Here is a 26,372-nt window from a genome sequence, read left to right as displayed (position 1 = left end):
CAGCTGATGAAATTTTCATGGCCAGTAATAAATGTTTCCTCACCAATTCTATGTAACTAAACTTTGAAAAACACACTATATGCAGTTCAGAACTTTCCAGAGGTCCCCCTTGTATATGTCTAAAATATGACAAGCAGACAGAAGAATTTGACACTTAAATTCTTGGGATTACAGATTGCTGATAAATTCTGCTGTGAGGAGCACACCAAAGAATTGCTAAAGCACCTTACTTAATCTCTACGTGCAATGTGTTGTCAGAAATGGGTGGTATAAAAATAAAAAAGCTAGTCTACTTTGCTTACTTTTGCCCCATATTTCATACAGTATATTTTTTTGCAATAACTCATCAAGCCAGCTAAAGTTTCCACAGACCAAAAACTTATAAAACAAATTACTTGTGATGTAAACTCAAGAATGTCCTGCACAGGCTTCGTTTAAGGATCTGTGGATACCAACTACTGCTCCTCGATGTATTTATTCCATAATGAAATTTATCATTAAAAATAGCATATTTAACAGACTGTAAGATGAGGTTTTTTTTTTTAACCAAAATTCATCTTTTGAAAAATGCAGAGTTATCTTACATTCACAGGTTCACCTATTGCTGTTGAGATCAACATTATTATATTGTGTAATGGAGTAATACACGGTTATCAACTTTACAGATGAAGCTTTAGCAATTAAGATCACATGCAGACTTATTTTAAAGAATTTTGCTACATTATCACATTGTGATGCCACCATTAAAAATTAAATAAATTTTTTAAATATTTTTTTAACTTTGGTTTTGGGTATTGGTATGCTGAAAGATCGATATTAGGTGTTACAGAGAGATGTAAAAGTAGTCAACAAATGAATGTGTAAAAGTGTTATGTTTGTATGCAAAGATCTTTGACATAAAAGTAATACTTCATACCCAATTGTTAATTAACGATAAGGAAAATTTTATTGTCATTCAATGAAACAATTGTAATGACTGTAACCCCCTCAGGTCAAATTTTCATGGTTACTATGTTAAACAAATGTACAGGATAAGATGAGGGAAAGTACAAAGGGTTTTACATGACCAGTTTTGGTGACCTTGGTGAGAGGAGCGCCAAGGGAAAATACAGTGGAAAGAAAGGCAGTTGTGTGGGAGCCTTCACAGCGTATCGGGCTGTGATAGGTCCACTAAAGTGAGGCTTATATGGTGCTAAAGTTGTGAAAAAAGTGCAACCAAATATTCGGATGGCAGCGGCTTTTGTGCCCCAAAGTCGTCTCCAATGTGTATCAATTCAGAAAGCAAGGTAATCCGAATAATTTTATGATGGAATGCAGCCAACACTCTGATGAGTAAAGATGGCTGCTACTTGTGATGTGGCTATCAATAAGGAAGTCCATCACTGGGGATGTGAAGAGCCAACCGAAATTATTGTACCAACAGTACTATGAGCCCTCCAGCACGCAACTCAAGGCAAGCACTAATTTTGTAGACTTGTTTGTTTGATGTCAGAACATGTGAGGGGTTACAGTCAACTTACTTTGAAACGAAAAAATAGAAGATGTGCAAACTTATTCTCTGAAAATTTCAGCCCCAAGCCATCACCAGTCATGTTTCCTGGTCATGTGTCTTGTGTAATGATGGTTTGAAAGTTAAATTGTTTGTTTGTTTAATAATTGAGTAAAAGGTACAATAAGTAAATTTATTATTATTACGAACTGCTTCATAGTAGAAAGAGGGAGACATTCAATTTAATAAATTGCTTTGGTTTATAACACCATCTTTAAATGTGGTCACTTTGTTCAGAGAAATAAACTACATTCCACTGAATAACATTAATTTTGCTACAAATTTAAATTTCCCTTGCTAGCTAATTCATGATTTACATAACAAGTTTTTCAAAAGTAAAGATGGCTGCCACTTGGCCAGTCCCAGTTGGCTTCCATGTTGTTTCAAAGTAAATTCATGTTACAGCCATTGAAAGGCACTGTCACCACTAAAAGTAATTAAAAGAAACACGTTTAAAGATTTCAAAATTGCTCCTTCAGAGCTGGAGACCAAAAATTAAATTTTGGGAATAGTTTTTCTTACAGCGGGCCAAACTAAGGTAAGGTTTCAAGTCTAGTGTGGTGTGCTACTGTGGATGGATCCTGATAGCACGTAGGTCAGACATTGTACAATCCTGTGTGCCCCACCGAATCTGCGCATCAAGCCCCTTCACGCACATTGTGCTTTGGGTAGAAGCCCACATTAAATGATCGCCTGGCAGTGTAAAGCCCATTGGGTTACACCGGTCATAGGTTTTGTTTAACTTAGAAAGTTTATTAACAATATTTGCAGTAACATTTTTCAGTGTAAAGTTTACATTAGCGGGAATGAGTGAATGGCTGTATTGTGTCTTGAGAAAAGCAGCAGAACGCGGCCGCGGAGACATCGTTAAGATTTTTTGTGCCAGTGTTCACTAGGCACCAGAGGAGAGGCGGCCGCTACCCGCTTCCAAAGGGCATTTGCTTTCGTCCGGGCGGCTAGCGCGGGACTTTCACTCAGCAGCAAACAGCTAACGTTATTATGTGTACTGAAAATGTATTTATTTAAACAAAATTAGTAGAAAGAAAGACGTAAGGAAAAACGTATGTAGTTAACAGTTCTCCCCCTCCCCCCCCCCCCCCCCTCCCAACTATGTTTCGTAAAGACAGTATGATTCTGCATGGTTTCGTACGAGAATTATTTAATACTACAAATCTGTCACACGTGGAATCAGCAGGTTCGGTCACAACATCCCATTTGCTACGTGCAGCTGACGTGTGGTCAACCTGTGAGCATTAGACACACCAATGTGAATAGTGGTGAATACAACCAAGACTTTAGCCCAGGAGACAAATTAATGCTACCAAAAATACATTTGCACAGAATACTTGAAACGAATGGCGCATGAGCTTCAACAATGGCACTAAAGCGGTCATTGCTCTACAGCACCGTTGATTTTGAAGACTGGCTAATGTGTTAATCTGAAGTTTACAATTTCTGCCAAATCAGGTATAGGGAGCAGGGAAGAAAACATATTGTTGTCAATCAGTTCACTCATATTGTAAGAACTGTAAACTGTAGCAGTCAATAATGGATGCAAATTACAGCCCAACCAGTGGTGATTATTATTATTATTATTATTATTATTATTATTATTATTATTATTATAAATTTCAATACCACAGTAGGCAGACAAGAAAAGAAGATAAAAATTGAGGTAAACCATGTATTTTAATGTATTTTATATCTCCTTGGATTATTAAAATGTTGAAAGTAAATAAATGGCACCAGTTTAGAATATGTTTAATTTTATCTTTTTACAGAAACTTAATACAAACAAAAACCAGTTTCTAATTTTGATTAGTCAGAATACAGTAAAAATAAAATCTAATGAGCCCGAAAAAAGGGAGGTATCATTGTATACTCTGGTAAATACGGTACATCTCTTTTTAAAACCAACAGCTTAGTTCATAGAATGAAATCAGAATAATCTTCAAGATTTAAAGTCACTTACTTTGGTCCAGAAAGGTGTCAATTATTCAGGAACACACATTGTCAATAACTTGCCATCAAATAAAGTTTAACTATTAATAAATTTCAGTTGAAGAGGATCCTAACAGATTTATTGGTGGCAAACTCCTGCTACTTCACTGTTGAATTTCTTAGGAGGACAGGCTGATGCATATATGTTATTAGGGTGAGATTGGCAAAATAGGACACACAATGTTAAATTATCAAAATTTGTGAACCATTATTTTTAAGACACCAGCTTCCAATTTTCCATAATTAAGGAATGTACTTTGGTGGATATGCTGATCTAGAATTATTGAAGAAATAGAATTATTAGGTGTGTTATGTTTTCTCCAACTCTTAATTTTTCTGGCAGAATTTTGTAAATGAAAGAACATAAGAACTAAACAACATAGGACCTTTTATTTTTCTAATTCCATGTATGTTGAATCTTATTCTTGGAATGCTGTGAAAATTTCATGTTTCTCCACAAACAGTTTTGAGATATTGAGGTTCAAAATTTCTTTTAATCACAAACTTTTATACAGATTTAAAGTTGTGACTCTTTCAGGCACCAGAATTGTCCTGGCCCATTCTCTGTGTCCTTGTAAGTGTCACAACTCCTCAATGGTTTTTTTCTTTTATCATTTGCTGAGCAGCAAATTTTGCTTGGCCTACATGAAGCACAAACAGTTCTCACAGAGCTCTTGCTGTGTTTTGCCCTAATCACACACCTACCTTTTCCAGGACCTTCAGTCTTTTGTAGTTTCCACCTTTAAAAGTTACTACATCATCAGACACTGCTAACTATAGAGTCATGAGGCCAACAGAAACATTTTTAGGCACATGGCACCACACAACATTATTGAAGGATTCATTCAGATTCTGGGTCTTACGTAAACATTTCTTTAGTAGCTCTGCATTTACCAAATCTTTGAATATATGTTTGATAGCATCACTGCTGCCAAAGATTACCAGAAAATTCAGCTTGTCTACACTACACTAGAGGGTGTGGTCGCTTCAGACACAATAATCTGGTTATTTACACATCCTTCACTGTCTGCATACATTTTTTTCGAAAACTTAAGACACAAATTCGTATGTGACATACCTGTCAACCCCAATCTTGACTTTGTTAAACATACTTTTACAGTCAGTCATTTTACTTATGTATAAAAGAACAATATATGCAATTACATTACAGAAATTGCTGGCTAGCACACTATTTTTGTACAAACTAATGCCAGAAACAAAGGTCTGATTTGTTTATTTGTAATGGCAGCCTCTGAGATGTAGCAGTGGTAACAAAACAGGCAATTCACAGGCTTCTAGACTGTTGGGTTCCCAAGATATGACTCTTCAACTCTGGCACTGTATACGAGATGCCGAAAATTATCTATAGTGTGTCACATTTAAACTATTATTTGAAGGACTTAAAAGTTGTCTCTTTTCAGAGTCTGATATACCAAACTGTTCAGCACAGTCTAAAGTACATATGGAATAAGAAACAGAAAATGTCCAATTTTATACAATCTGACATACAATTTTCCCTTAAAAATATCAAACAACACAAGCATTATGTATGGCCTCACTTCTATACCAATTCAGAGCAGTAATGCAGTTAATATAACTAAGTATTGTAAAGTAATTTTGTAGTGCAACTACAACAGCCTAAGAATTATCATATGCACCTCAATCTGTTGGACATTTACAGGTTTTGTGACAAGTTTGTTACTACCTTTTAAATGAAAACACTTAAAAGATTTTTTGACTTATTCCATATCCATCAGGAAAATTTCATTTGGGACCTGTGGGAGGTACATTAGCATATCTCTTTTTTTTCTTTGCAAATGTTTTTTGTGTGTTCTCATTTTCTGACATACTCTACATCCTGTATGATCTCCTCACTATGGATCTTTTGGAACAGAAAGTCCATCAAATCTAACTGCATGAAGCTCTCATTTTACAACTGTTAAGTTGAAATCTCCACCATTATGATAGCATGGTCAAGAAGTTTACTCACATCCTGCTTCATGCTATACCTGAAGTATTCTGACACTGCAGCTAGTGAGGAAAGTGATGTTTCTGATCCTTCCCTTCACTCAGAATCCACGACTTTCTAGTTAGACATGTCACCACTGGCATCCAGCATATCCTTTCGACATAAATGCCAACCGGAATTTAAGATTTCACTTTATCTTGTGCTGTTACTTTGCATCCATGTTTTCTAGTAATGAAACTATTAGATTGCTCATTACTTCATAAAGTACCCTTGTTTTTAGTTGTTCAATGGGTTTCTGGCCATCTGCAGGTACTGTTGTTTCTTCATATCGATTTTCTTGCTGTGTTCCTTAGCCACTTCACCATGCTTCCTCCAATCTTACACGACAGCTACACCTTCTCATGTTTACCAACTTAATCCAAATTTATGGTATAAGCCAGGCCAGAAATGAAGTATATAAATGTGTGTTAATTTAGTAAATTTATTATGTTGGTTCATGAGCTTCATTGGGCATGAAAGAACACTTACTAGTACTGTAAATGCATTTAAAAGTGGCATAAAAATCAGTACTAAAACCATCACAGTTTCTCATCTTCACTGCGACTGAAGTTAATGCAGACCACAAAAAGCATACACTGATAAAAACTATTGGTTACTTTATTATATGCCTAACACTTATATATATATATATATATATATATATATATATATATATATATATATATATATATATAGAGACACACACACACACACACACACACACACACACACTGTTCTCAGGAGGTCGTGGTTTGTCCCTGTAAGCATATAATTGGCCATGTCTTAAAGAGTCACACTTACTAACAAAGTATGGCTGAAGTAGTTGTGGTTCACTGTAGTGTTTTCTTTGTGAATAGCCACTATTTACTGTTGTTATTTTTCATTCTCTCAATATTCTGCTATTCATTTTAATGCTCTCTTTTGAAACTTCCCTCTCCTCTTCAAACTGTTACTGACAATAGCTGCTCCTCTCCTGCTGCTTTCTAATTTTCTGCCCAGTTTATTGTCTTATTCCCCTCACTTTCCTTACTTCAATCTGTGCTGTTGTTATTGTTGTTATCATCATCATCATCATCATCATCATCATCATCATCATTTGTAACATCAACAAGCAAAATTACCCTAATTGTTTGATGTGTAATAGTTAATCTGAAAAGTTGCATATGTAAGTGATAGTGCCATAGCCACTCTAGATGAATTGAACAAAGGAATTTAGCAATCAACTAAGCCAATAAACCATTATAGTTGATTGAAACCTTTCTTGAATATGTTTACTTGTATTATTCCCCTGAGCAAGATCTTTATCGAACATGACTAAAGCTGGAGAACATTAAAATGAGAGTAGCTTGATTTGTTACAAGTGTGTTTAGCTAAAGCAAATTTTTACACATATGCTCCACAAACTCTAGTGGGAGACACTAAAACATCGAGGTTGTGTTCTCAGACTCTAAGAACTCACATATTAAGAGGAGCCAAGGAATACATTACTATCAACCTCATATGCATCATGCAATGACAATGAGGGTAATATCACAGAAGATTGGGCCCATATGGTAGACTACAGCATCAAGCAATTTTTCTTTCCAAGGAACATGCGTGTGTTAAATATGAGGGCGACTAATGATACTGATACTCTCAGCCACAAACTTCCTCCAGAAATTTTACAGTTTAAAAGTTGCTCAAAGTATTCTTTCTACCAATCTATAATTCTGGTCCAGCAAGTAATTAGATTCCATACTTCTAAATTTCTGGAAAGCATTCAACACGGTGCCCCATTGCAGGCTGTTAACGAAGGTACAAGCATACGGAATAAGTTTACAGATACGCGAGTAGCATGAAGACTTCTTAAATAATAGAACCCAGTATGTCGTCTTTGATGGTGAGTGTTCATCAGAGAAAAGGGTATCGTCAGGAGTGGCCCATGGAAGTGTGATAGAACTGCAGTTGTCTCTATATGCCTAAATGATTTGGCAGACAAGGTGGACAGCAATCTGCAGTTGTTTGCTGATGGTGCCGTGCCATACAATAAGGTGTCGAAGTTGAGTGACTGTAGGAAGACACAAGACAAAATTTCCCACTGGTGTGATGAATGACAGCTAGCCTTAAATGTGGAAAAATGTAAGTTAATGCAGATGAGTATAAAGATCAAACATGTAATGTTCACATACAGTATTACTAGTCTCCTCCTTGACACAGTCAAATCATTTAAATATCTGGGCGTAACACTGCAAAGCGATATGAGGTGGAACAAGCATGTGAGAACTGCCGTAGGGAAGGTGAATGGTCAACTTTGGTTTATTGGGAGAATTTTAGGAAAGAGTGGTCCACCTGTAAAGGAGACCACAGACCTATTTTTGTGTACGGTTAAAGTGTTTGGGATCCGTACCAGGTCAGATTGATGGAAGATATCAAAGCAATTCAGAGGCAGGTTGCCAATTTGTTACTGGTAGGTTCGAACAACACGTAAGTGTTGCGGAGATGCTTCGGGAACTCAAATGGGAATCCCTGGAGGGAAGGTGACGTTCTTTTCAAGAAACACCATTGAGAAAATTTAGAGAACAGACATTTGAAGCTGACTAGCAAACGAATCTACTGCCACCAACATACACTGTGCATAAGGACAGTGAAGATAATATATGAGAAATTAGGCCTCATACGGAGGCGTACAGATAGTTGTTTTTCCCTCGCTGTATTTGTGAGTGGAACAGGAAAGGCGGTGACAAATAGTGGTACAGGGTACCCTCCGCCATGCACTGTATAGTGGCTTGTGAAGTATCGATGTAGATGTAGATGTAAATGTAGATCATTAACAAGTATCACAGAAGAGTAGTATCTGTTTCCAATTCCCTTATCTCCCAAACACATGATCACCATTTCCTTCAAAGGTTTATTCTGCTATCATACTAAAGAAATTACCAGGTAATGAAGAACAACAGAAGTCCAGAAGATGGAATCCAGGCAGAAGACATTCAAGCTGGAAGAGAGAGACCCCACAAGAAAATTCACTGACTTATCTAGAGGATCTGGATTTTGTAGGGGATCCCAGAAGACTGGAAAACAGTGGTCATCTGTCTAAACACAAGAAAGGTGACAAATTGGACTGCACGAACTACAGATAAATTGCCTTCCTGAGTGTTTATTATAAGATCTTGTCAAACCATATACTAGATAGAATCCAGCCGTTTGCAGAAGAAGTGATCACTGAATATAAGGGGTTTTTCAGAAAGGGATTTTTGACTGTCGACAACATCTGTAAGCTATGAAGCTATGACAACTCACTAAAAATATGTGGGAATATTGCAAAGATCTGTACGTGCTCATCACAGATTTTAAGATGGCATATGATTGCATCCACCGGGAGAGCCTGATGGATTGCCTAACTAAGTTTGGAATACCTAAGAAACTTTTACCCATAGTTTGTCTCTGATTCAAAAGTCGAAGTGAAGCTTGAGAACCTAGTCATGAAGAGATTTGACGTAAACGCTGGGTTGAGACAAGGAGATCGCGTGTCACCGACATTGTTCAACCTGGTGCTAGAAAAGATAATGACGGAAGATTTCTTTAATAACGTCCAAGGGATTGAGGGAGAGGGTGAGAAAATCGCACATCTTGCATTTGTTGATAATTTGGCCCGCCCTGACGTGCAGATCTATGGAAGAACTGATGCAGATGAGCAACAGCGTGGAGGCAGTAGGGAACAGATTCAGTCTCCTTGTGAATGAATCGAAGTCCAAGCAGCGTCTGGTAGTCTGAACGTGACCATAGAAAAGGGTTCATAATTTTAAATATCTGGGGGGGGGGGGTTAATCTTTACAGGAGCCGCATCATGTGAGGCATAAATCAAAGTGAGGATTGAAGCCACAAACCGATCATACATCAGTCTGGGTCAGCTTTTTGAATTGTACAGTCTCTCAAGGAATTTCAAACTCCAGTTGAACAAAACAATGATCAACCCGAAGGGCTGTATGGTTGCGAAACTTGCAGTGTCTGAAAAAAGATTTTAATCTTTTCATTTCTGAGCAAAAAGTGTTAAGGATACAAGATACAATCACTGGAGAAAGGAACTGGCATAATTGTGAGCTGGATGAAATTTACAATGGACCAAACACTGTAGGCTTGATAAGAAGCAAGCGGCTTGTATGGGTAGGACATGCCACTCGGATGGACAAACACTTATGGCCTTTGAAATCCCTGTTGAAGAAGACCACTAGGAAAACCAAAGAAAAGGTGAAGAGATAGAGTCCATGAGGACTTGTCGCAGATCATCATAGAAGGTACTTGGCAACATAAGGCACTAAACAGTACACGGTGGAAAAGGAACCCTGTAGCTGTGCACAGTACTCTGGGCCTGACACTGTAAAGTAAGAGCCTTCCAAATTAAAAGGGTCTTGTACCATCTTTATCTCCTTTCTCATTGTTTTTGCAGAGTGATGACAGTTTTATCATTGACCTGTCCATGAACAACAGCTTTAAATCAGCCGAGAGACAGATTTCTTCACAATAAATCTCAAAGTATGCTTGTACTGTTACCACATAAATACAAAAATTTAACACCAGCCTCTATAAAATTTAAAATATCAAAAGCACATCATCATGTTGCTTTGAGCAAAATAGCCACTCGAAGAAAACATAGAAGTTTCAGTCACATAAAAGGCTTTAAATCACAGTGCATCAAACAGTCATTCATCCTAAATTTCACAAATATGTGACAACTGCATAACATAAATGATAACAATATACAGTAAAGCAAAAAAATTGTGGAAGAATGAAAAATCTATAAAAGTAGCAACTGGAGTACAACTAAGCACTTAATTAAAAATGTAACTGAATGAACAGCTGGCAGTAAAGAACATTAGGCATTTGTTCCTTTCCTATATATCCATCAAAGCAGATAAATCCATAGAATTCAGAATCCAAACTTACCACTCCTAGGGCGCAAAATGTGAGGAAGAAGGCATTCCTGTGCTGCTGAATCCAATAACACAAGACGAGCCAACAATAAACCACTAAGCTGTTTTGCGACAAGAGTTTCTGGAAATGTCAGTAGTTGGTCTACAAGACAACTGAAAAACAAAACATTTGAAAACAGTAAATTATTTAAATAATTTTCATTACACACACACACACACACACACACACACACACACACACACACAAGTGCATGGAAAGGGATGGGATAATCATAAATTTGGAGTAAAAATAAGGAAATTAGCAAGAGGTGGGTGGAAGCTGGCTAGTGTGACTGGTGGCTGGGGGAGGGAGGGGGGGGGGGTGAGGGTTTTGGGAAGCTTTAGAGGGATAGGGAGAAATCGTTAAGTGGAAAACCACTTATTTAACATTAGAGTATATATTTTTTCCGGTGCTGTATTTGCATTTGAATTGCTCGTAATACCCGAGTCTCTTGCAAAAATGACTAATTTGCTTCTTATATTACTTTATGTGGAAGGTCTTTCTAGTATGAAGAACTAGGCACATGTGAAAAATTTATGTTCTTAAAATGGAAAAAACTGATTAGCCATTGCGCCCTGAACAAATTTGCATGTGCATAAGGCAACAGGGTTATCCTTTTCTCTTTTTTGTTTACTTTTATACACCCAATCAGAAAACACTCACAAGGAGAGTTATTTGCATTGGAATCTCTGAAGAGGAGAAAATGACAGGGGAGTTAGTGTATGAGTTTCTCAGGAGCCCCATTATACACAAGTTCACAAGGTGGGACTAACGTGGAGCACATAACACTGTGATGCAGACTGTTTATGAAGGATTGATCTATTATATGAATCCAGCTTTGTGACTGAGCATTGTTTCTGTAATTTGTTAGTGACCTCTGCTGGAACTGGTTCAAAAGCTGCTGTGGACTTGTTAACCAGGGCACTGTCATATGCACACTTGCATGTACATGTACAATATCTTCATTTGCATGGATTTGCATGTACATGTACAATATCTTCATTTGCATGGATGCACTGACTTTTGCCACAGCTTTTCTCAGAGTTGTAGTGTAAGGAGCCATGAAACAAGAACTTGCAAGGTCTTTTATTCTTTACTGCCTCAATATGAAATTACTTTGATCACTTTTTTTATTTTATTTTCTCGTAAAAAATATTAGGCAATTCTTGCTCCAAGTGGAGCTATCACCTGCACAATTTTCACAGTCGGTCACTGAACATGATGGCCTTGTGCTGCCTGTTGCCTTGCCATTACAACCTACTGTGGTGTGACCATATCTTTGGCATCCATAGCATCACACCAGATTGGACACATAAGGTGTCTTATCTTCAGTCGAATAAATCCAGCCTCAATTGAGCTTTGGAAGTATGGGCAAATTGAAGGTTAGGATGAAGAAGACAGTCTTCTGCAGCTCACTATTCCCTCTGCTCATGATATTGTCAACTTTGTTAACCTTCGACTTCCCATTCTTCATACAGTTGGGTGAAAAATAGCATTTTTCAACCACAAGTGTTCCATTACATTACACTGGCAGGTTTTTATAGTTACAGCAATATTTTCAAAAGTGTTACTTATGTGAAAGGGGGATACTTGAAATGGAAATCATTACACAGTAGCCACACTGCAACTACCATTTCAATACCTCAAATAAATAAACGGCAATGATTTATCTATTAAAAGATACCAAAAATCAGGAACTACAACATCTCATAATCCATATGTTAGAAGTCACCAAATTACAATTGAACACTATTCTGGAAGTGTGCTACAAGTAAAGTCACCATTTGTCAAAATGCTTGCTTAAGTGGGATGGATATGCCACTCAATGAACAGTTTCTTTTTTGACACAATGGCTGAAGAATATTAAATGTCTCCTAATACCTATGAGAACAAACATTTCTGAATGTTTACATCCAATATAATTATATCACAGACAATAATAAAATAACGTTACATCATTAGAGAGCATTTTCATTACTCTAAAGGAAGAAAATAAGAAAGAATGCAATATTTTCTGTACCTGAAGAAAGATTTTTTTTCTTCTTCTGTTTTAACAGGCAATTCCACAAGAAAACTATAAACTCTAATGAAGTCATGACTGAAGAAATCATGAGTCAATAATGTAGATAATGTAGGACGTGAAGTATGTCTCACATTCTGAAGCTGTGTCTTTGCTAGTTCAAGGAACTCTTTCAAGGCTGGTACTTCATCTGTAAACAGCAATTTTTTTAAAAAAAATACATATCATGTAAAGATGTTATAGTGCAACTTATATTTACAGGACCTTTTTATTATGCATTCTATCACTCATTCACATGTACATCACATCACACACCGATACATTTCAACAGCAGTGTTAATCAAAAGATAATTTATATAACTTTCCTTCCTTTCACTTCTTCATTCAAATTCTTTTCCTGATTTGATTTATACTCGGGAACACTTAAGCTTAATCAACAAAAACATCTATTAATACTTTCATTTGCTTAAAGAGCATCTCATCAATCAACAGTTTTGTTATAGCACAGCTTCCGATGCTTTCAAGTAGTGTCGCTAGTCAGATGTGAATAACTGTAAAACTATATTGCCAACGTCAATCTATAGCATAAACATGAAACATTTTATGCTCATATTTTGGGGAGTAAAAATCTCCTCTGCAAGACTCAGTATGTATCCTGAAAACAGTTATCTTTACAAAAATAATTCATTCTGTTTGTCCAGGAAATCTAGAAGGCAGTAAATAGTGCGAACCAGTATCATGTGGTGTTCTTCAGCCACCAGAAGGCATTAGTTACAATTCCCCACCAGTGGACAGTAATTTGAGAATACAGAATATCAAACCTTTTTTATGACTGACTTGAAGACTTTCTAGGAAACAGAAATAAGTACTTTGTTCTTAACAGGATAAATGGTCATATAAGAAATTAGTTCTGGGAGGACCACAAGGAAGTGTTGCCATTCGCCATATACAGAGTGAAGCAGCTAGAACATGCCATCCTAAATATATCAAGAAAGAGTCAATATATCAAGGTGCAGTTTCGGCTAAGTTATTGTGGGGAATGAAGTGAATGTTCTCATTTATGCAAGAAATGTTTAATGTTTACAGCTGCCAAATTATGACATCAAGGATTTTTTAATAGAACTTTATCCTGATATATTCGTAAAGAACTATACACTATTTCTGTGGAATTTGAAAGGACATCAATAACAAAACTTGGATGGAGCTTGATCAAACAGTAAAAACACAACAGTGCTGCAGTTCACTTCACCACTGTCCTAAGAAGAGAAGCTCTCTGGTCTGTCCACAGGCCAGGTCCCTTTGTGTCTGGGAACAAATTGGTAGGTTCTAGTTATTTATTCATGGACCCAGGTCTGCCGTGCATGCACGACAGGTCAGAGGTCACGTGCAACACATTTCAGAAGTTGCTACTGTGTCTCACTGCAAGTACATTGCACGATGTGACATTTTACAATCATTTTACTTACTGCAGTACATTTCTGCACTTTGAAAGTAGTTCATATCATCAAGATAAAGTATGAACCATGCTAGAAAGAAAACTGTGGCAGTCGCTGACTCTCTGAGGCTTTGTTAAGTATAGAAATTCATAATACTTGTAAAATAATGGACGTAACACAGTGATGGGTAGTAGCCTATAATAATGAACATAGTACAAGAAACATTTTATTGGTGCTCACTATAGCATTGCTTTATATTACTCATCCCCCCCCCCCTCTCCAACCACCATCTTTTACCAATCTTTCAAGGCACCTACATCTTTCTGAGATTATTTTCATAATTATTGTCGGAATTTTAAATTTTTCTTTGCAACTACAAGAAAATGGGTATTTTTGTCACCAACAGCATTTCATTTTGTTAAAATAAAGCATCATCAGTGATCTGTAATGAAACTTTTTTACAATCTGGCTTGCCTTCTGCACCTTAAAAGATGTTTTGTGTTACTAATAATACATTATGTCCTATTTTTGCTCACATCATGAAATGCTGCCTACTTGCATATTTTTGAGGTATTCTCTCATTTGGCAATGTTGTTGGTTTTTATAATGCTTTGGTCCACAGTTGGAATAACATCTAGTAATGTTTTAACAATCTCTCAGTACACCATATGTTTTTTTCATATTCTTGCTTGTCTAATATCCATGTGTCAATTTTCACAAACAACGTATTTCACGTGGTACAGATGTATAAGTTTTTCAATGTGTTCATTTTACTATACTTGTAGCAACTAAAACTTGCTGTAACCTGAAAACCACACACTCATCAGTTGGTTGGTTGGTTTGGGGTGTAAAGGGACCAAACTGCAGGGTCATCAGTACCTACACTCATTAGTGGCAAATTTCGAGTATCACCTACATTTCCTTGTTGTCATGTTAAAATTTGCTTCTTTTGTCAAAATAAAGAGCAATTTTCACACTGTTACCTCGCTAACATCCTAATGAAGTTGCAAATGCAACGGAATCCTGAAACAATAGTTTGTTAAATGAGGAACTGAGGACAAATCAGGTCAAAAGCTTATGCAAACGCACATTCTTGGTATAAATATGCAAATTCTTCACTTACCTTGTTGCAAAGCCATAGTAACCCTTATTTCACCAGTTGCAGATGACCCAATAAATTACACCATTCCATTGCGAAAGTCTGTAGTTACTCATATATTGCAGTACATAGGAAAGTTTCACTTGTATACCATATGGCATAATACTCTTCTCTTTGTGCATTGTCATTTGCCAAAATGTCGTTTCAATATCTCAAACCATTTCTGAGATATGAGGGGTGTTATGAGCATTTCATTCTAGATTCATTGCCTGCGCGCGTAATTGCAAATGAGTCTGATACGTAAAATCACTATTTTCGAGATCGGCAAGGAGACCAACTATCAAGTCTAAAGATATATCCAGTACATAGCAGAGATGCTGAGTCGCAATAGGCACAACAAAAAGATACACACAATTATAGCATTTGGCCATTAAGGCCTTTCTCATCAAAACACACACACACACACACACACACACACACACACACACACACAACTGACACCACACTGCGAGCAGCAGCACTAGTGCATGGCGGGAGTGGTCGTTGGTTGGTTGGTCGGTTTGTTTAAAAGAGGGGGAAAAGGCCCAAACTACGAGGTCATCGGTCCCTTGTTCCTAATAAAACAACGCCACAAGTCTGAGAATAAAACAGACGAGACATATAACACAAAACAAAAATAAAAAACAGAAAACAAGAACGAAAGGCAATGAATACTAAAAGGAGCAAAAGAGGACAAGAAAACAGAGATATGCAAGAAACAGTTCGAAGAGAGTAAAACAAGGAAGCAGATTACAGTGACTGGCCAACCACGAAAATAAAAACGAAAATCCAGTCATCCTGCAACATATTAAAACCTTCACCCTAAAAGCACTAGGGTGGAGGACACAGAGGGATAAAGGACATGCACTAAAACTCAGATTGAATGATAAAACCCACCCACATGGATGAAACGTAAAAACAAATCAGCCGATGAGGCATTGTCTGCTAAAATCAATGATAACGAGTCCAGCAACCGGAGATGAACTCGCAGGGAGGCCAAAGAAGGACAGAGCAGTACATTTCTGCACTTTGAAAGTAGTTCACGTCATCAAGATAAAGTATGAACGATGCTAGAAAGAAAACTGTGGCAGTCGCTGACTCTCTGAGGCTTTGTTAAGTATAGAAATTCATAATACTTGTAAAATAATGGACATAACACAGTGATGGGTAGTAGCCTATAATAATGAACATAGTACAAGAAACATTTTATTGGTGCTCACTATAGCGTTGCTTTATATTACTCATCCCCCCCCCCCCCTCTCCAACCACCATCTTTTACCAATCTTTCAAGGCACCTACATCTTTCAGAGAAGTTTATCCAACCTCCGCAGGCAACGATACATTTCCTCCCCGTAGAGGTAAACAACGTGAGACTTTAACTTTTCCTGGCGAACTGAATGTTCAAATAACTTACGGGTTTGCTGCCGGCAGCAGTAGAGTAAGGTTGGAATGTGCATAATCGTTTTTATTGAAGTGTCGAAATCATAGTGTGGTTCCAACGTTTGCTAAGGTTGTGCATCATATTAATTCTCCTGCCGCCAATCGCACCAAGTAACATGCTGGTTTAGCTCTTGTTCGTGAAAGGATCCACTATACTCGCCGTCAATTAGATTTTGTTTCTAAGGAATTATTTCAGCTTAATTTAATGATGGCGTCTAATGTTTCTGAATTTTCTTGGGATTGGGTGGATGGTGCCTCTTGGTCGCAGTCTGACTAGGAATTTCAATCTGTAACTGCTCGTCATTCGGTGAAGCTTGACCGTTTCCTTGGCTCAGTGTCTAATTCTAGTTCTCGACATTCTGTGATCAATCTCATGGAGAAAACGTTTGACGATGCAGCTTTGTCTGTGCTGGGGAAATGTTTGAACTTCACACCTATGCCTAAGAGTTTGCCAGTCGTTGATTTTATTAGTTCTATCGAACGGGATGTTTATAAACTACCTTCCGAGGCTGTGGAAGAGGTTAGGAGGGAAGCTTGTGTGTTGACTGGGGCCCGTCCACCCCAGTGCAACATTACAGCAGCTGAGGCGGCTGCTTTACGTTCACTTAGAATGTATCCTGATATTGTTATTTTACCTGCGGACAAGGGTAATGCCACCGTTTTGTTGAACAAGCACGATTACATTCAAAATATGCAGTGTCTACTTTCTGATTCGGCATATCGCAAAATCGGTGCTGACCCTACTAAGAGTGTTGAGAGAAAGACAAATAGCATCCTGAAGAAAAGTTCTTTGTCACAGGAGACTATAAAGAGTATTAATTCTTGCTGTGCTGTATGACCTAGATTATATGGCCTCCCTAAGGTCCATAAAGAGGCTGTCCCGTTGAGGCCTATTGTTTCTAATATTGGTGCTCCGACATATCGTGTAGCTAAACATCTTGCTAGTTTGTTGAGCCCACTAGTAGGTAGGTGTGAACACCACATTAAGAACTCTGCAAATTTCTTACGTCGATTGCAGGGATTGCGTTTGAATGACTCTGATATTTTAGTCAGTTTTGATGTGGTTTCTCTTTTCACTCGCATTCCTCTCTCTGATTCGTTGCAGCCAATTGAGGTTAAGTTTGGTGTCGAATTAATAAATTTGTTTCGACATGTGCTGACTTCCACTTACTTTTTACTCAATGGTCAGTACTACGAACAGACTCGTGGGGTTTCAATGGGAAGCTTGTTGTCACCTATTGTGGCCAATAAGTTTATGGAGGACTTTGAGGAACGCGCATTGGAGTCAGCGACCTTGGAACCTGCATGTTTTTTTTTTTTTTTTTTTTTTTTTTTTTTCAGATATGTAGATGATACTTTTGATGTGTGGCCTCATGGTAGATAGAATTTAACCTGGTTTTTGGAACATCTGAATTCAATCCACCCAAATATTCAGTTCACTATGGAGGTGGAAAAGAATGGATGCCTTCCCTTCCTTGATGTGTTGGTCAAAAGGAAGACTGATGGTACGTTGGGACATTCTGTTTATAGGAAGCCCACCCACACTGACTTGTATCTGCGAACTGATAGCTGTCACCATCTAGCTCAGCGTGAAGGAGTACTTCGCACCTTGGTTCACAGGGCCCACGTTATCTCAGACCCTGAAAGTTTGGCAGCTGAGCTAGCACGTCTCGAAGTCACCTTTCGTCAGAATGGTGATAGTGAGGCAGATCAAACGTGTGTTGCGCCATCAGCCTTCTGTGCAACGGTTGAGTGACGATAGCAACAAAGTGGCACCTAAGTCTATGGCCTTTTTGCCTTACGCAGGAAGCATTTCCAACAGGACTGGCCGTATTTTATGGGAATTTGATGTGAAATGTGTTTTTCGACCACCTTCCAAAATTAAGGCCCTGATGGCGTCTGTAAAAGATGATCTTGGTTTGCGTAAGGCTGGGGTCTATCGTATTCCTTGCAGTTGTGGCATGTCATATATTGGTCAGACAATCAGGACTGTGGAAGACCGGTGTATTGAACATAAGTGTCACACACGATTACAACAGCTGAGCAAATCCGTTATTGCAGAACATTGCCTTGACACTGGTCATCCTATGGAATACAACAACACAGAGATTCTGGCTTGCATATCAAACTATTGGGATAGTGTTATTAAGGAAGCTGTTGAAATCAGACTGTCAAGCAACCTTATTAACAGAGATGGTGGATTTTGTTTAAATGCTGCTTGGAATCCGGCTCTGTCTTTCCTCAAAAAACAGAGGGTCAAAATTAGTGCTACCTTACCTGTTGATTAATAGTAACCATCGATATTTCTGATGTTGGTTATCTTAGGTTGTGTTGACACTTGTTCTGTGTGTGGTATCTTCCTTGTTTCTCCTCTATGAACCGAGGTATTAAATTTGCTTGCACATTTTTCTTCCTTGCATTTGTGCCTTGAGAATGGCAGGGTGTGCTCCTGTCGAAATATCGGCGGTTCTGACGACGTCACCCGGCAGCAAACCCGTAGGTTATTTGAACATTCGATTCGCCGGGAAAAGTTAAGGTCTCAAATCTCCCATGTCTTATCTTTGCACTCTCCCACCAACTCCGAAAGTACCATAGTCCGGCCACAGAGGAGCATTCCCCTCATAACTCAGTACCAGGTGGGGCTGGAGCAACTGAATTACATTCTCCGCCAGAGTTTCGATTATCTCTCGTCGTGCCCTGAAATGAAAAATGTCCTACCCACTATCCTTCCCACCCTTCCTGAAGTGGTATTCTGCCATCCACCGAACCTATACAATATACTCGTCCATCCGTACACAACCTCCGCTCCCAATCCCTTACCTCATGGCTCATACCCCTTTAATAGATCCAGATGCAAGAACCTGTCCCATACATCCTCCTACCACCACCTACTCCAGTCCGGTCACTATCACCACCTACCCTAGCAAAGGCAGGGCTACCTGTAAAACCAGTCATGTGATTTACAAGCTAAGCTGCAACCATTGTGCTGCATTCTATGTAGGTATGACAACCAAAAAGCTGTCTGTCTGCATGAATGGCCATCGACAAACTATGGCCAAAAAACAAGTGGACCACCTTGTTGCTGAACACGCTGCCAAACATGATATCCCTCATATCAATGACTGCTTCACAGCCTGTGCCAAATGGATCCTTCCCACAAACACCAGCTTTTCTGAATTGTGCAGGTGGGAACTTTTCCTGAAATGCATCATACGTTCCCGTAACCCTGCTGGCCTCAACCTTCGTTAGTCACTGTCCTCACCCATTCAGCCCACTCCCTGTTCCCATTCCAGCACTACACAGCCGTCATTTCACTGCCACACCCAGTCTTAATTTATTTTCATTTCTCTCCTTTCTGCTACTTACCCCCCTCCCCCCTTTCTCTCCTGCCCTCCACCTAAACTGCAGCACTTCACTGTCCGCTAGCCCCACCATACTATCCCTCCTCCACACCCCAGCATCTTCCTTACCCCCAACCCAGTCACCATTCCCATCATGCACTGGTGCTATTACTCACAGTGTGGTTCCAGTTGTCTGAGACTGCAGACGTGTGTGCAAGTTTGTGTGTGTGTGTGTGTGTGTGTGTGTGTGTGTGTGTGTGTGTGTGTGTGTGTGCGCGCGCGCACGCGCGCGCGCTGACAAAGGCCTTAATGGCCAAAAGCTATAATTGTGTGAATCTTTTTGTTGTGCCTATTGCGACTCAGCATCTCTGCTATATGGTGAGTAACAAATTTCCTTCTCTAATATTGTTACAGTCCCTCCTGGATTTTCCATTGCTTGAAATATCCAGTATGTTAGCTAAATTTTATATGCAGCAATAAAAGTCTACTATGTACCAAACATAAACTCATAGTGGCCCCTTTCTTTCATTGCAAACTTTTCAAATTACTTATATGCAAAATATCATAATAACTATGATCACTATTTGGGGAATCCATATGGTACCAACTTGACAGTTGGATAGCCATGTGGTCCCAGCATGACAGAGGTCCCACTTATTCTCCACAGACAATTATAGACCTTATTAACGGAATGTTTGGAAAGCATTGGATCATTCAACAGGGAAACAAAATGGCTTGCATGCTCATCGGACTTAACACCTCTTCATTTCTATCAGTGGGCAAAGTTAAAATAAGATGCCTATAAGAAATATTAATCATGCCCGAGGACTTTAATGCAGTATAACATGGACATATAAGTTTCTAACTAAGTATTACAAAGGGCTAGGAAGTGGTAAGGCCTGGTGAAATTCAAGGTACAGTATTGTGAATCCAGAATCACTTTATAGCATATAAATGCTATTGGGATAATACTGCCTACTGCATGTGATACAATTATACATGATTATTTACATGCAAAATCTTAGGCCAAGAAATTTTTAATTATTGCAACGATGAAAATATAAAGGAAGTTCATTTTTCACTAATAACACAGATGCAGGTACACACAGGGTCCAGAGCAGCCAACCGCATTGCAGTTGCATATCTCTGATCAGCTGCTATTTTTTATGCTGGATTTTATTTTCTTCACACTTACAGTTTCCTGAAATGTTTATGTGATGTTCACAAAGACAGACCATGAGGGCTTGGCATGATCAGGATGCCGTTCAGGATACAGCTACATGAATGTTCACTTTCACCACAAATAGAAACCATATGCACTTTTTCAACTGCTGTACATACTGCAAAAGTCTGAAAAGCATCATAAGCAAGTTGCCTGATCACTACATCAGCAGAATGGACTTGGGGGCTTCAAGTGCATAGGTAAACACATGAAATGTGCCTGAGTTAAGTGTTTGCATATATTTAGTGTAGTTGGGTAGACATTTGTGGAAGTTTGTCATGCCAGTGGGGTACTGGTTTGTGGTACTCGAAGGGCTCTTTCCAATAACACAGAAAACAGTATATAGTTCTTTTCTTAAGTTGGTGTCATAAGTTGCCAGCTATAAATGTTGAAAAATTTCTTGTGTATATCAGAACATTCGCAACATTGTTAACCATAACCTGTCAAAAACAACACACCTTAATAATCTTTTTTGTTTTGACAGTATTTTGGGTGACCTGTCATAGCTTCCTCACTCTCTATACACACAATACATTATATGTTGGATAACATTAGAAGCTTCCTGATATATAGAGATGCAAGTTGTGATGTCAGAAAAGTATAACATAATGTAGGAAGACATAAGAATCTATGCTTGGTGCATGGACCGACAGGTGACACTCAACATAAATAAAAGTTACTTATTTCACATAAATAAGCATGAAATGTAAACAATGAAAACCTTTGCATATGACATATGAAAGAGTGGTTATTTAAAGTGGAGTTAACACGCAAAATTACTTGGAGGAAAGGCAGATACCACACAGAGATTCATAGGAAGAATACCAAGGAAACATAATTCACTCACAAAGAAAGTAGCTTACAAAACATTCATTCAACAAATTCTCAAATATTGTTCATGAGTCAGATCCTTAGCAGGTAGGATTAATAGAGGACATGCAGAACACCTTAGCATGCAAGTATTGCTGAGATGCTCATCTGCCTCCATCATCAGTAGATGTTACAATAGAGGTGTTGAGCGTCACAGAGAGGTTTACTGTGAGAATTTCACGTACGCAGGTATCGAGAACGGTTCCGCAATATTTTACTTCTTCCCACATGGATTTCACAAAATAGTCATGATGGCAAAACCAGACACATCTCATTCTACATTCTTCCTTTCATCACAACTTTCACTAACAGAAAAAAACTGGTGTGTGTGTGTGGGGGGGGGGGGGGGGGGGGGCGGGGGGTCAAATTACAGTGGTGAATCAAGTGGTGTAGTGTAGTGTATGGAGTGTAGCTGTTCATGCAGATTACAAATGGCCATCATTACATTCAAACACTATGACAAGGCTCTCAAAAATTTTCAGGTAAATTTTCTACTGTCAAACCAATGAAGTCTTCCTCAAGCAGCATATTATCAAACACTTTCAGGGAATATTACGAACTGCATCTCTCCGTCTACAGTAAATAAAATCAAGTCAATTCCTTGTTTCTGGTAGCAACAACACACAACATTTTCTTAATTAATATGACCCTCTGAAATCCTTGCTGGAACAGTACAGCTAGACTGTTTAGACATCAGAACCCTAACTGTATTATTCCATCAAGGCAGGGGGGGAGGGAGGGAGCTAGTTGTGAACTGAGCCATTATAAGTCTTCGTTTGCATGCTTATTCACCATGGAGCACATTCACCAAATGGTGAAACTCTTGAAAGAAGTCATTTTCCTGCTTATGTTGTTTGTTACTTTTAAATAAAACACTTTATTTCCATTATTTAGTGATTAGCTAATTTCACCAACATGGACAGTATCAAGCTACACATCCCATTCAATCGCCAGTGTCATACCATGTGACAGGCTGAGATCCTTCACAATGCTCACTCACCATTTTATGTATTGCATGTTCATTATATGCCAAATGAGATCATATAATGTGATCATTCATTGTGGTGATAGCTGTTCTAGCAGTTGTACGCTCATTATATGCCAAATGAGATCATGTAATGTGATCATGCATTGTGATAGCTGTTCTAGCAGTAACAGATAATTGCAATTCGAATAATTTACATATTAACTGATGGTATGTGTGTCTGGTATTGCAGATACAACAGACAATTACTTCAGTGTCCAACGTTTTTTTCTATGAGTGTACATGTTTTGATTTACATCAGCATGGAAGAGGTACTTTTTGTTATATATATTTGACTAGTGATCTACCCTAGCTTCTCACGTGTAGCACTAAGTATATACGGTTCGACAATTTGAGTGGTGTAACAGTAAATTTGTATGTGGTTCTCTGCGTAGAGTTACGCATAAAATTCTAAGAATAATGTTACATAACTGAACATCATAACTTTTATACAACTTAAACAATTTAAGCAGTACACGCCAGGAAAGGTGTCAGGAGGCATGAATGTTATCTGTTCCTTATTTAATTTGTATTTGGAGCGACCTCTTGTCGCAATGATGGGAGCACAGCGTGATTTAATCAGTATGTATACAACAAATGTAACCATGAGCATAAGCACGTGGGCACAATCAGATATGTCAAATCGTAGCATATCATGTTTTGGAGGCTGGTTGCGTGTATCATGTATGAACGCCACAAACAAAACAAAAGAAAGGAAAAAAACCTCCACAACTGATCAGATGTGTATCCCATGACAGCACCCCTCCTTTAAACCTTAATAAGCACTGAGTCAATGTTCAGACTGGCGCAATTCTTTGTCGGAGACTCTTTGCACAACACTTTTGAATCCGGTCATGAAAAGAATCACATCCATATCCAGGCTTGATGGTAGAAAGCAGAAAGTTGAGTCATCTGCTGTGCTTCTGAAAAAACTTACTTTATGTAAATGAATCAAAGCTACATACTTTGGTGAAGCACTGTTTTGGAAAACGTTTTACTTTTGCACACAATATTAAACTCCACTGATTTTGAATTTGCATGTTCCTTTGCTACATAACTGTTCTCAAATGTCTGGTTACAATACTTTGACGTTAAGTAAATCACTGCCCATTGTTCGAAGACTGTGCAGTGAATTATGAGTACAAATTGCAATTGCTAATCTGAGGGAAGCAGCAATTGACAGTCTGAAATTCTCGACTTTTTTCAGAATGTGTCCCCCAGCTGTCTGTAAAATCTTTTGAAATCTTTTAGTCATTCATTAGGAATTTCTGAATCACTTTCCATTCTCTATTTTTAAAGTGCCGCAAAGATCATACCCATGTCTGTTTCCTTCTTTGAGATGCCCATGAACCCATCATGATAATAAGCAATGCTGCTACTTTTCAATTGATGCACTTTAGGTTTACATTGCTGCATACCAAATGTAGCTAGCATATCTAAATACTTTTATGATCATAAAGGTCTATACCCATGTCACAACATCGGAGATTCGTTTACCAAGCTTACACATAATTTCCAAGTGTCCAAACAAATACTATCCGAATATGTTAAGTCACATCCACACTGAGTGCACTGCATTGAACACGTTCCACTTGTTGTCGGTACATCGAAGGAAGAGGAGTGTTCACACATGTTTGGTTTGGTAGTGGCTGCGTTGTGTTGCACAGAGCTGCGATTCCAAGGAGTTCTACCATTCATTCACCACTAGATGGCAATGATATTTTCGAAGTGGAGAAATTCATGTAGTTCAGCCTATTTGCATGAAATAACTATAAAATTATGTACTGAAACCTTCATCATAAATGAATGTATGTATTAGTGAAAACCTGGGTGATTTAAATTTATGTTTCTATAGATATTACAGTTCACACTATTTTTTAGAACACTGCATCAATGCAGCAGTGCCCAACTGTAATCAGACACCTGTAATACCATTCTGGTAAATTTATATGAACGCACATGCATTTGATCACAAGCCCAGCATTTTGTTGATATTTCATGTTTCTATCCTACACTCACAACAAATGAAACCAAAAACGCATGAATTCATATTATACAGAGTGAAACAAATGTATCAAAGAAGAGCTTTCAGGAATAGAAAGATTAATGTCTTGTGGATAACAAAGTCATTTGGTACAGGACATCGGTGTAATTAGGACAAGAATGGAGAGGATATTGGTCATGTCCATTTTAGGACCTCCCGAATTTTTGTCCAGTGCCTTAACCACTGATCTACCTCTCTAACGAAGAGCTTCCAGTTTGTATTTTTTAACTCTCGTGATTAGTCACGTGAAAACATACTGGAAATAATTTTTACAGACTACTTCACATACACTGAATAATAAGCACACATTTAGTCCCCACAAGCTCACAAATTCTCTGGCTTGTGTTCACTAAATACAGCACTTCCTGTTCAACAAATGTTATCAATAATAAATCCCACAAGAGTTCAAATACATAGTGGTTTTGTAAGAATTCACTGTCTACTGACACAGGTATATAAGAATCACAAATTATCACCATAATATATGGATCTGATGACTCAATTTTGCACAGGAACATAGTAGAGTCACAGAGTTATATCTTACAACACTGAAAAGTGAAAAAATTATTCTTGCACTTATCTGCTTGAGTCACTCCTTCCCACTGCAAACAGCATTAGAAACAGAACAATTAATATTTCAACTAACCTTCACTTTCACAGTTCAGAACTTCTTCAACTAGAACACCAAAGGCAAACTGGTCAATTGAAGTAGGCAAACTGAGTAAACTTTCTGGTGACTCCTCCTCTGGTGCTATAGCTTTCTGATACCTGCTATCACTTGCTTTTTGCAAAAATGCATGGCTTAGTTTTGAAAAGCTGTGGAAATAAATGATATTGATAATTCAAAGAAAAATCTGCATGTCAATGTGTCATTAATTACAGTCGGTTTTTAAAACAGTGCTAGTTACTAGGTTCATCTTTCTGTGCTACAAATGGTCCTGAACTATGAGGAATCTACTATGGGAAGCACATTCAACACTGCTCTCATTTTGTCTGTGCGTGTGTGTGCATGGGGAGGGGGGGGGGGGGGGGGCGGAGGCAGGTGTGGCATGCAATCTTTGAAAATGGAATGTTTTTTTTTTTTTCAGTAAATGTATGCCATACACCTGAAAAAAAAAGTAGTACACAAACAGTAAAACACACCAATCAAGTATTAAGCTGCTTGTTCATTTTGTTTTCTGATCACACAAGCATAGTTCACGAGTGGCAGGTAGGTATTATTACTATTTTAGGGTCAAGGGAAGAAGTGTCCAATCCCACTCATCTGCTTGGACCCATGACGTAAGTGTGTTGTGTTGTGTGACATCATTGTGGCATAGCGTTTTCAAT

At 38.2% G+C, this 26,372-nt stretch overlaps 1 protein-coding gene across 4 annotated transcripts in view; it reads right to left on the bottom strand.

Moving 5' to 3' along the window:
- LOC126469661 (protein-associating with the carboxyl-terminal domain of ezrin) overlaps positions 1-26,372 on the bottom strand; it is a 74,609-nt gene that overhangs the window by 42,084 nt on the left and 6,153 nt on the right. For all 4 annotated transcript variants that reach the window (XM_050096797.1, XM_050096799.1, XM_050096800.1 and 1 more), the window contains exons 5-7: positions 25,690-25,859; positions 12,529-12,718; positions 10,482-10,621 (exon numbers count right to left, since the gene is read on the bottom strand). In XM_050096797.1, coding sequence (XP_049952754.1) covers positions 10,482-10,621; positions 12,529-12,718; positions 25,690-25,859 — 500 coding nt within the window. The remainder of the gene's footprint in view (positions 1-10,481; positions 10,622-12,528; positions 12,719-25,689; positions 25,860-26,372) is intronic.

Source organism: Schistocerca serialis, chromosome 3 (genome assembly GCF_023864345.2).
Source record: "Schistocerca serialis cubense isolate TAMUIC-IGC-003099 chromosome 3, iqSchSeri2.2, whole genome shotgun sequence".
NCBI classification, from domain to species: Eukaryota; Metazoa; Arthropoda; class Insecta; order Orthoptera; family Acrididae; genus Schistocerca; species Schistocerca serialis.
Note: the sequence above shows the minus strand (reverse complement) of the source record. Positions and strands in the feature narration are given on the sequence as shown.